This window comes from Aphelocoma coerulescens, chromosome 2 (assembly GCF_041296385.1).
Source record: "Aphelocoma coerulescens isolate FSJ_1873_10779 chromosome 2, UR_Acoe_1.0, whole genome shotgun sequence".
NCBI lineage: Eukaryota > Metazoa > Chordata > Aves > Passeriformes > Corvidae > Aphelocoma > Aphelocoma coerulescens.
Window position 1 is genome coordinate 151,749,578 of NC_091015.1, and position 12,292 is coordinate 151,761,869.

A 12,292-nucleotide genomic window follows, 5' to 3' on the forward strand; every position below is an offset into this window, starting at 1 on the left:
AGTTGAAAATTAAATTTTAGAAACAACAATATCAAGTAAGGCCAGCATGATAAAATAATATTTTAACTATAGGTCCCAGAGTCCTAGAATTCCTTTTACTTTTTTGCTTAGACATTTACAGATGTTCAGTTATCATTAATATGAAACATATTTTCACATATAAGAATTATAAGAGATGAGCAATAAAATATTACTTTACTGCAGTCTTCCAGAAAATAATCTAGTCAATTCTTTTCTTCAAGCCCATACACTCACACTATGCAGGAAGGCATAGTAAGTAGAGTAAGAACAGAGAAAACAACACTTTCACATGTTAAGTTGTATAGCCAAGACACCAAGTCAGTACTGTAGTACTGCATGAACAGGGTAGATGGTGTGCATGCATGCATAGGCAAATAGAATGCAGATTTTACTTGTAATAGCTAAGGTCAAGTTAAGGTTATTAAAGGAAAAAGTGTGTTTGAAAGCTGTGCAGTGCTCCTTGCAGTTGTAATCTCTGGCAAGTTCCTCCCTGCAATGTTTGTCCAAGAATAGACTACCAAGGATAGTAGTCATTGACATTGACTTTTTTGCTTTTTCTGTCCCAGATCATCAAGTTATAAATGAGATGGCTCTTAGAGGGAAAGGATAAGAACTATTATACTAACAACTACGGAGGAAAGGGTTTGGTTATGATTATCAGAGGTTGATGTAAAATAATTTCTAAGATGTGCGGTAAATGTATTTTCTTTAAACAAGTTTCTAGAACAGTGTGATTCATTACATAAGGATTTCTATTTTTATGAAAGCATTATTTAATTTTTTTTCTGCATACCTATACAGACTGGTGGGTTTGGCTGCCAGAAGTACCGATTTTCTACCTGAATGCAGGTTATTCTCTCATCTCCTTGAAGTTCATAGCCAGGGTCACATTGAAAAATTACAGTGTCTCCAGGTTCTCTTCCATCGCCATTTCTAGTTCCATTCATGGGGACACCAGGATCACGACAGGCAGTGGCTACAGAACCTAGCAGCAAAGTGAAAACAATAAAAATAAATTTTTGAAAAAAAATCTTTTCAATCAGTTTTTTTTCCATTTTGTTACATTTTTCTAATCAAGAAGCTCTTCAAATTCAAAATTTTCTTAGTCACTTAAAAAAGGTTGAGAAATCGTCCAACAATCTGCTGCTTTTATACTATTAATTTTCGCTACCTCCTTTAGTTATTAAAAGTTCCTATTTTTTCTATTTTGTTTTTTTTTTTTTAATTCTGTGAGGCACTGCAATATATATAAAGGAAAGTAGGAGATTTCCTATTACCCTGGACATTATTTAGCACTTTTAACTTAGAGCAATTTTTAATATGAATAAAGGAAAAACCAGATGAAGGACTTAATGTTTTCTGATTAAAGTATGCTTGCACACATCTTCAATTCTCCACAATTTTATAGTTCATAAATATATGTATGGTGTAACATTTAGCAATGACCTTGGAAGTGAATTTATTGATCACTCATATCTATACCCTTGCACATGACCTATCTACAACACTAGACTTTTGTAGTAATAATAAAGAAATCGCTACAAAAAATACACAAGGGTTTAGTCTGAGCGAATGTACAGCTATATATAATGCATACATATGGATTATTACTGAGATAACATACAATCACAATGACTACAAGAAAAGTAGAAAAAATGTACCGATCAATTCCTCATATTGAACATATTCTGATCAGCATATTAAATATATTATGCACAAAAATATGTAAGCTTAAGCAAAAAGTAAGTAAATCAATGTCTATTTAAGTAAATATTATTTCCTACTAATACTATAGAACTGAAGCATGTTATATGTATTACAAATAAATACCAAATGTCAGAACTAGTCCCACTGAGCTCAGCGATCTGTGTAACATAAACACAAAGTGGCAGTACTGAGATTTAATTCAGATGCCCTCTTTCTGGGGAGTTAATACCAGCAGACAGCAATCCATTCATCCAAAGTGTACGTGGGCTTTGTATTAACAATTTTTCTTGAAGAGAAAATTTTGGTCTAAACATGTTATTTATCTAAAAAAAAAAACCCTCTAAGTCTCTTTCTGTAAGACTTACTTAATAAAAAATATAAGAATTTGCTCTGTTAAGTTATTGGGAATTTTTGGGGTTGTTTTTGCACATAGAAAGTACTGACTGTAGGGAAAAAAATCCCCGCTGTCCTGGGTTGCAGTGTATTCTATTACTATCCTCATGAGCTGTTGAAATCAGGTGGGGCAGTGTTTCCTTGCCTCCTCCTCCCAGACTATCTTGCTGTTAATGGCCCATCATTGTCCTGCCGCATGACTCAGAGATAACTCCCTCCAGACTATCTTCTGTTAATGAGCCTAATCAACACTTGGCCTCATGACTCATTACCCCATTGTGAGATGCTCCACCCAGAGGGAGGAACCAAGCATCCTATCCTGGATATAATCTGAGACTCTGAACACCAGAGACAACCTTCCTACTGGATTTCCACAGGACAGGAGCTACACAGCCACCACTGGAACTTCTGAGGAGGAGCAGACCCTTTTTCTACAGGATCACCGCTTCAGGACTGCAGCCACCATTCTATCAGACTGCTACCACCACCCTGACTAACAGGGTGCCAGGTTGTATCCTAACTCTGTCAGTTTAACCCACTGTTATCTGCCTTCCCCCCCCCCCCCCCCCCCCCCCTTTTATTTCCCTATTAAATTGTTATTCTGACTTGGTGTCTCCCACTAGTTTGTTTTCAAACTAGTACACCCACAAATAAATTCTCACAAAAAATCAAGTATTACAGAAGTAAGGGAGAACTTTGTTTCTTAGTCCTCAAAGATTAATAAATATTCTTTATAATGTTTCATAATAAATGAAAGATAACGATTTTTTTTTTATATTGTCATGCAATTTTTTAAAACTTCTGCTTTAGGCACTACCATGACTCCTGTTTGTATCTTTACATATGCTGCTGAGTTTAAATTTAGAAAAAATATTACTAAAATATGAAATTACTAAATTCACTGCACTTGCAGCTCTTGTAAATGTTACATGCAAGAGAATAAGATACTGGAGCTAGATTACACTGGAATTGAATTTCATCAAATATGAAAAGGTTCATAAGGTTAATGAAGGTCAGAACTAAAAGAAAAAATTCTTAAGGTAAACTTAGACTGAAGCAAGCAGTAAACCCAGTCATATACTAATGTGTATCCCTCCCTGCTGAGAACACAGGACACACTGTTATCTTTTGATTGGTGTTGGCCAGTCAGAGCAGTCCACACTGGAGAGAAACTTTGTTCTGCCCACTTTAATACCTACCTTGAATTTTGCCATAAAGAAAAACACTTCTCTGCTTTATCTAAAACATGCAATTCCAGAAGAATGGGAGGTGATTCTTACTCAGAATTTGTAATCAATCTTGAAGGGCCAAAAAGAGAAGGATGTTGGTATAAACTTTTTATTTTCTATATATCATGTTGCTCTTACTAGATTGCAACATTCTGCAAAAAAATGAATATGGCTGAAAAAGACATTAAGAGGCCACACAGGAATTTCTGATACAATCTGTTTGGGTTTTTTAATCACTTAGTAATATTTATGCAAATGAACTTTATAATATGAGATCTGTGTGCCAAACTTATAACTTTACCTTTATTTGCCCTGTATAGTAGTCATCTTGCATGCTTGCATGCCTGCTCAACCCACCTCCTGGTCTTTTGGCTGTGAAGCCAAATTGATGAAGCAGGGATTGGGTAAGTGGAGAATGAAATGGATGGAAAACAGGTTGGTGCGCCAGGTTCAGAGTGTCCATGATCCAAAACCTAGGCAGGAGCTGATTAGCAGCAGTGTCCCTCAGGGGTGGTTGTTGACTTCAATATTTATTAAAGATGGGGACAACGAGACAAAGTTAGCTTTTGGCAAGTTTACAGACACTGGATGATCAGTTGATATGCTCTAGTGCAGGGATGCTATTTAGGGAGGTTTCAGTAGGCTGGAGAAAAAGCCTGAGAGAAACTTCATGAGGTTCAAAAAAGGAAATGCAGAATCCTGCATCTGGAACAAATGAATCCCAAGAAACAATTTACCAGAAAGCAACTTTACAGAAAAGGAATAGAGAAGACAAAAACTCTTCTAGGAAGCATGTGTGCAGCAAAAGCACAAACATAGCAATCACAAGATGCAACAAGCAGCACTCCAGCTGCATAAAAGAAAACTGGTTCACTACAACTGTGGTCAAACAAATGTTTTTTTTTTTTTTTTTTACAGAGGGGTTGTTATCTCTTTGACTGTTTTGCGAGCAGGCAATTGCACTAGACATCTCCAGAGGTACTTTGCAACTTAAACTATTCCATGAATACTTTTAAACTTTGCAAATTCACACTAAATTTAAATCTAAAAATAAAACCACTGCTTTAAGACTGATTTTTGCATTATAACACTAGAATACAAAATAGACATTCTCTGTTCCCACAATCTCACCGTCTGGGTTTTAGGCTTTAAAGTAGATGATTTATAGAAGTCTAATTCTCATTTTTTTCAGTTTGTTCAGCATTTTGCAAGACTCTATTAAAAGTATGAATTCTAACTGAAGAATTTATGAATTGTTTTGAAAGACCAGGTGACTTTCTCAACAGGCTGATAAGAAATAAATTAATTTATTCTAAATGAACAGGATGTAAGAAAGGGAAAGAATGCAGCATGCCATTAAAAGTACAGAATATACTTTGTTTCATTGTGAATAAATAATCATTTCGGTTAGATTTGCCTAAAATCTGTGGGAAATTTTGTTTCTGTATTCTCTGTAAAGTGCTACTTAAAGGAAGAGAGAAAAAACCCTGCATAATATTGTTACTACATGATATGGGATCTATTTATTCATGGAGTTGCATGACATTATCCTCAATATCATCATCAGGACAATAAAACAGTGCCGACTGTTAGTGAAAGCACACTGTAAAGCTACAAAGCTACTAACTTGGAGCACTTAGTATAATTTGTCCCACAGCCTTTGGAGATGTGATAGGGTAAAAATAGGTAATAACTTTGGATAGGTGTGAATACTGGACAATTCAAGTATATATACAAGGTTTTGAAACATATTTTTCTCTAAATTTTTAATATAAATTAAAATTTTTAATATATTTAAAAATCTATTTTTTTCTATTTATTTATGTATATATAAAAATTCTGCATTTTTTTGTTGCTGTTGTTGAAAGCAAGAACTCCAATGTTTTGTCTCTTTCACCTCCATTTCAACACATACCTCTACAAAGCATTTCAACAACTGGAACTGACAGATTTAGATACCAAATTTCAGCTGTTATTTTACTTTGTAATTTTAAATGGTGGTAAAGGCTTATGTATATAAATGATGGTAGAAGTTTTTATATATATATATATACATATATATATATATATATGCATGTTTGTTTGTTTTTATTACGTGTTACCATACTTTGTGGTGGAAATAGGTGAGCATTACAGAATTCCAAAAAATGACCATTTCCTTAATCTTCACTTTTTTCCTGTTTAATTAACTTTAAAGATAATAAACCAGGAGAAGGTATCCAGAGTTCCACAACTATAGTGAGATTAACGCATAAATAATTTATTCCTTCATGGTATTTCTGAAAACCACATCTATTTCTTTGTAAGCACGTGTCTAAATTCAACTTGCTTAATTAGGAGTGTAATTTACTTAAACTTAGCTGTGCAAAAGTTTGTCATCTTATTAATAAGCTTGTTTCCCAGATTCCCTCTACAATCAGGAAGTACCACAAGGGAGAAACTTGTACTTAATGTCGGCACTTAACATTCTCATGGGCTGGAACAGAAAGAAACACATGATTTTTTTCCATTGAGATGGAAATGCTGTATTAGTAATTTATATTAAGTGTTTAATCTCTATTTTAAGAATAAATCTGTTATTTGTTAAATTCTATTTTTACTTGGTTGTTGTCATATATTCACCTCAAAAAGGAGGTGGAATTTTTTTTTGATAAATAAAATTTTCAAAATAAGAATCCTCAAACATGTAATTATCTTTTTTTTTGAGGGGAAAATTAAGAAATAGTTATATAAGAAAGTCCTTCTGCAGTTTCTATCTCAGTACTGTATGCAATTATAGAACTAATGCCTCTGGAGAGTTAACATATATTACCCATATATTCAAACTGAATTTCTAATGGCAGTTTTCTGTCATGTCTTCTGTAGTCATAAGGGTTTTTTTCATGTGCCTGACTCTAGCTCATCATTATTACTATTAAAAGCTGTGTATGTTTGCAGTTTTTTATTTCAGAGAGCTTATCTGTGTGTTCTGTTCTGCATTCTCAACCCTGTTTGCCTCTTTAATGTTTATTTTCTAATATTTCTTTTCATTACCTACTTTCAGCCTATTTTTTTTCTCCTTTTGAAGTGCCAATACTGTTTATGAACTGCATATTCCAGTACAAGAAGTGGAGGGTATTTTCTTATTGTATATTCAGGGACCTCAATCACTACCTTCATCATTCCCCATGAAAGTTTGTGGAGTAAGCAAAAATTTGGGGAATTACAAAGTCCTGATGTCTTTGATTGTCCCTGCAATGCAATCTTGGCAGCTTTCTGCAAAATAAGTGGAGCAGGCTATCACAATTCCCCTTAAGTTCACGTATAAGAACTAAAGTTCTTTGTGACTTATTAGAATAGATAAAGTAAGAAAAGAATACCTCATGATTTATTCTATTACAATAATTAGAAACTCAGAGTTTAGGAAATATTGTCTTGAATAACTAGTAAACTGTGATTTGTGAATGTAATCAATTAAATACCTATTAAAAGACATTTTTTTACAGGAAATAGACAAACCTCAAATGTGTCTATTACCTAATACATGCAACATAACAGGTACAAGAGTGACTCTGTAGCAAAAGTCTGTGAGTGATCATCTGAGAGCTTTTTCTCCCTAATGAAGATAGAGAAATGCAGAAACCTATTTTACTTTTTCTCTTGGAACTTCTAGTTTAGAGTAATCACACTGCAATCAGTCAAACCATTTGGGCTAGATAAAGAATTAAGAGATAATTCTTGATCAAGAATTCTAGGATGGGGATGAATGCGGCTCATGTTGAAAGTGCTCAGTAGGTGAGAGATTAGTGAACATATTAGATACACTGAGCTTGTATGCCTCTCTACATGGTCAGAGTGAAAGAAAGTATTTCAACAGTTATCACACAGTTCTGAGCTGAGTGTGTTTGTAAAATAAAACTCCAGATTGCCTTTTGGTTTGCAATGGGGCATGGTTTTGGAGCAGATGAATTGTTTTCATTCGGATGAAGCTAAATTTGAAGATATACTACTGGACTACGGTGGAATGACTCTGAACTAAGAATATTTCTGAACAGCAGTGCCAGCAGTAGTTCAGTACCAGCTGTTTCAATCTATGTTTCAGCTCCTCTTAGTTCTTCTGTGTGATGTTGCTAACACATAAATAACCAAAGGACCCAAAAGTGAGACTTAATATCTCAGATAGCCATATAATCATATTCTTTAATTTAGACTTTGAATATGAGACCACCAATCCTCCAGAAAACAAGTACCATTGCACAGGCACAAGGATTTACTCTGGAGAGTTGCTTATTTTACCCCATTTCTGCTAGGTGACTCGAAGGAAGTGGGGCAGAATCTTGTTCAGAATCTTTGCAGCCAAGCCATGCAAAAAATTCAGTTCCGTTCCTCCCACAACTTGTTTTAATTTTTCCTAAGAGCATTCATATAAGCAGATTCATGTGCTCTGAGCAGTGCAGACAAGGGGGTGTCCTAAATCTCTCTTTATGATCAGTACAATACTGTGCAAATGCTCCTACAGAGCCACAGAAGCCATTAAACCAGCATTCAATCGTACCCAGAAAAGATGTAAACACAGTTCTCTACAAGTGTCCTTTATGTGGGGTATAAAAACATTTTGATACATCTTTTTAATAATAAGGGATTAAAGTATATTTAATCAATAAATCAGATAACTAAATATTCTAAATTGATCATTCCTGCTTCAAAAGCAGTAAGTTACTGCCAGGGTCAAAAAGTTTCTGATAGTTCATAAGCCCAAGAAATTTAATAGGTGACTGAATTGTCTTAAAAGGACAGCTCCATTCTCATGCAGGAAAGATAACTTGGAACAAGGCATTAAAAATGTGACAAGGTTTTAATAGACTCCACTGATACTGGAAACAATATAATAAATGTTGTGGGATTTCTTGGTGTTAATGATGATTTCTAAATTTAATGCTCTAATGCATGCCAAGTCCAATATCATTAAAGAGTCTCAATCCCAAACTTGAAGAATTAAGGAAATTTTGGGTTTTTTTTTTCTTTGTTTTCTCCTTTTTTTTTTCCCCAGAGCACACAATCAGGTCAGCAGCTTCAAGCCTTCCAAATTTCAAGCTCTTCATAATACACAGCATGCCAGAAATATTATTATTAACTTATTTAAATTAAAATATTCTTCCAAACTTTTTAAATAAATAAACTCTTCAAACTTTAAATAAAGGCTTTCTAGTATTGCTGGTCTTTCAAACTCACATCAGCCTGAACCAGTCCTGACAGACTGCGCCTTCAAAATTCAAGCTTGTCTCAGAACCCACATAATACCTTTACCCGGATGGACACTGCAGTCTCCCTGCATCTCTAATGCTGTTTGAGAACCAGGTCAGCCTGGTATTTGCTATCTCAAAGACAACCTTCTATACAACTTTTCCTGGAAAAGAAGGAATAAATTACCTACAGCGTTTTCATTGTCTTCTGCCAACAGAAACACTGCTGATAACACTTTTTTAATCTATTTTTAACTTTTTTTCTGCTGTAGATCTAACAGAGATTTAGAAGCATAGTCGTTGTAATTCTTAAGTAAATTCTAACCACAGGCTCCGTTTGTTGATTTTGCATGACTTCATGGATTCTATCTAAGTTTGTCAGTTATTGTTTGAAGATTAAAATGGGAAAATATTAAGAATAAATCACAGAATCAGAATTTCATTTGGGACAACGCATCCCTTCAATGAAATAACTTCAACATCTTGCACAACCAGGGTTTTCTAAGTTGTCTGGGCAGGTCTCTGTGTTAAGGAAACGTCCCTGTCCAACCATCCTGGACCAACGCTGGCAGTCACTTGCACAACCAAAGCTTGGGCCAAGGCTCCTTCACAGCTACACACCCCACACTCACACAGTCAGAACAAGTTTCCTTACCAGCTTGACCCCCTCTCAGACATCAACTAAACTTGTTTACACTGTAGCCTGGTATAGTCTCTTTTATGAGGGGATGGGAGTGGGGGGAAGAGGGGAACAGTGGACATCAAGTTCTTTCTTAAGGATGTTTATCTGACCTTACTGTAACATAGGTTAGGATTATAGATAGGTTATCAGAAAGGATAGGTTATGGATCTTACTACTAGATACGCTGTAGTTCTTCAGGAGATAACTGACACAGGTTTAATGAGATAACATAATTTTACTTTTCCTTATTGTTTTTGTTGTTGTCAATTTATACTAGTTGTTAAAATCATCCGAAGTAGTACATTTCTCTTACTGCGTCTTAGTGGAATCCTTATGAGATATTTTATTTCCAGTTCCTAAGTAATAATCTTTTTCCATTAGTATTCACGCTTCAGTTCGGCCAGGTATTATTTCTTAGGTATTTCCTCATAGCTTTGGCACTGAGTATGAAACCCAGCCCCAAATAAATACATTGACATATGGTTTCAGATAATTTCTGAAACTCAGTAGAAAATGGATAATGTGACAATATCTAATCATGTTGGCAATACATTTCAGCTGGAAGAAGTGTTTTGAAAAATCTTGATTTCATTTAGACTGCATGTTTAGAGCTTGGGGTTTTTTGGAACCTTTTAGTTCTTTAGAGCTTTTTATACCAGATCTATCCCCGTGTCAGATGGCATATTTCTTTATGTATACATATGAATACAGTAAGATAGAAATAGCTTCTCAAAAAGAAGAAAATATGAGAGTCTTGGACAACAGACAATAGCTGACCATGTAGTGAAAAATCTTACCAGTGGTCTTTCAGTTCTTAGTACCATTTCTACTAAAAATATTATTAAGATGATTTGAGGTAAAATATGTCTGTTTCATTTGTTTGTTTGCAGAATGTGTGCAACTTGTTTTGTTGCAACTGTTAAGGATATGGTTGTACCTTTAACTGAAGCCTTGTCCTTTAACTGAAATCTTCTGAAGAAAGGGGAAGATTGTCCCTATCTTAAAAGTTAAATTTTTTATTTTGTCTTTTAGTTTCACAAATTGTATATATGCATTATAGCTTTAGAGTTCCAAAACACCAAGAATATTTTGATAGTTCCTAAAGATAGGGCCAAATCTTTAATCTATCTTAATTTTTTACTTTAGCTAAATTTTTCCATTAATGCTTTATATATGTTTGTGTGTTGTTTCTTTGGGGGTTGGGTTGGCTTGGGGAGGGGGATATACAGTAATTGATAAGTTTGGCAATGATACAGAATTGGCCTCATTATTTGGTAACATTCTGTCCATACACTTGAATGTCATCACCCTGATCTTTGCTAAGGCAATGAATTTTTTCTACTGAAGAAAGTACTATACTATAGTCACTTGAAAAAAATTACAGAACACTGTTAAAGAATAACTTCTGTTTTCTTTAGCATTATACACATTACATCTTACCAAAACAACAATGGAATATAAATAAGAAGAAAGATTTTATATTTATATTTTTTGCAAGATTTTAAAATTCATCTATGTAAATGAATTGAATCTCAGACTGCATGTCAGAATATGTCCAGTCAGTAATTGAAGACATCAGTCCACAAATAATTTTTTTCCACATTCATACACATAGGACTGAAAGATGAGCATTCATCAGTCAAGAGTCTTTTCTATATCTGTCAATTATGAGATCAGGCAGATTACTGGAATGCTATTAGGAAAAAATAAAATTTCTTTGACAAAAAAATAGCAGCAAAAATCTCCCTTTTATATTACTATCTTACAAAACAGCTATCCCTGTCAAGAAATGGGGTAAGAGGGAAAGTAGGAACAGACAAAACTTGAAGTCAACTCCATTGTAACATGGTGTTTGTGCTACATTGATGGTAGGACTTGATGATCTTAGATATTTTCCAGCATTAATGATTCTATTACATTTGTACTTTAAAGAAAATCATATGATTGTGTATGTGGATGTAGACCAAAATGTAAAGCTTTTCTATTAGTGTCACACCTAAATATTAGGAAGGTACCTGGTACACAAAATAATACAACCCATATACTTTTGACATATTTTTAGTAACTAATACAAAACAGAAAATAAAATATATGCTATTAATTAAATATCCAAAGTATCTTAGTTGAAATAATTTCAAGGATTTGTATTATTTATATATAAATATTTGGCTGTCTGGTGCTGTATTTTGATCAATTGTTGACTTGAAAGAATTCAATGAAAGAGGTTGGACTAACCAATGAAAAAAAAATGATGAGGAAGTTAGAGAACCTTTTCTGAAATAGAAAAGTAATTTTATTTATAATATTAAGAACCACAAAAGTATACTTTTGTATTTCCAAATTCACTTTGCTGTATACACAATTATAAATATCTGTAATGGGCTTCTTCTGCAAGTAAAATAACCCATTGAAACTGAAAATTTTACCTGAGAAATTTAAAACACAGTGTTCGATTTTATTATTCTTTAACAGAAAGCATAGTGTTAGATTTTTCAGATTCAAAGAATAGCTTTCCCACATATAAAATTGATATACAAAATTAAAATATTAACCTGAAGTACATGACATTCCAAATTTGGAACCATATCAGCTTGATCTCTCTAAAAGGCCATGTCACAAGTCAGACAAAGTCAACTTTATTTATGTAAATTTAGGGCAGGTGAGAAGACTTTCTATTGATACAAATCAAAAGGGTTTGGACCAACTATATTGCATGAGGTTTAAAATTGGGAATTTCAATCTTAAATATAATTAAGTTAATTTTATGGTGACGTGGCTGAGAAGATGATTTGTTTATTTACAATGTTAAAATTACTTATGCCACCAATTTCTTTTGATACTTCCTTTCAGCTTTCATTTATTAATACCATAACTCCAGGTCTCTCTAGATACAAGCCATTACCAGGACATTTTTCATGGAAGCATTAACTCACAGTATTTGCCTGCATAAAATGCATATGCCTTCTATGCTACTGAAATAAGACATGACGGCTACTAAAAAGTTATTGTCATTTACGAACTTGTGGCAGTGTTGGGCT

At 33.9% G+C, this 12,292-nt stretch overlaps 1 protein-coding gene across 3 annotated transcripts in view; it reads right to left on the reverse strand.

Annotated features, from left to right (window-relative positions):
* The window catches only part of CSMD3 (CUB and Sushi multiple domains 3), a 613,476-nt gene that overhangs the window by 182,942 nt on the left and 418,242 nt on the right, over positions 1-12,292 (reverse strand). For all 3 annotated transcript variants that reach the window (XM_069006042.1, XM_069006041.1, XM_069006040.1), the window contains one exon: positions 815-1,006. In XM_069006042.1, coding sequence (XP_068862143.1) covers positions 815-1,006 — 192 coding nt within the window. The remainder of the gene's footprint in view (positions 1-814; positions 1,007-12,292) is intronic.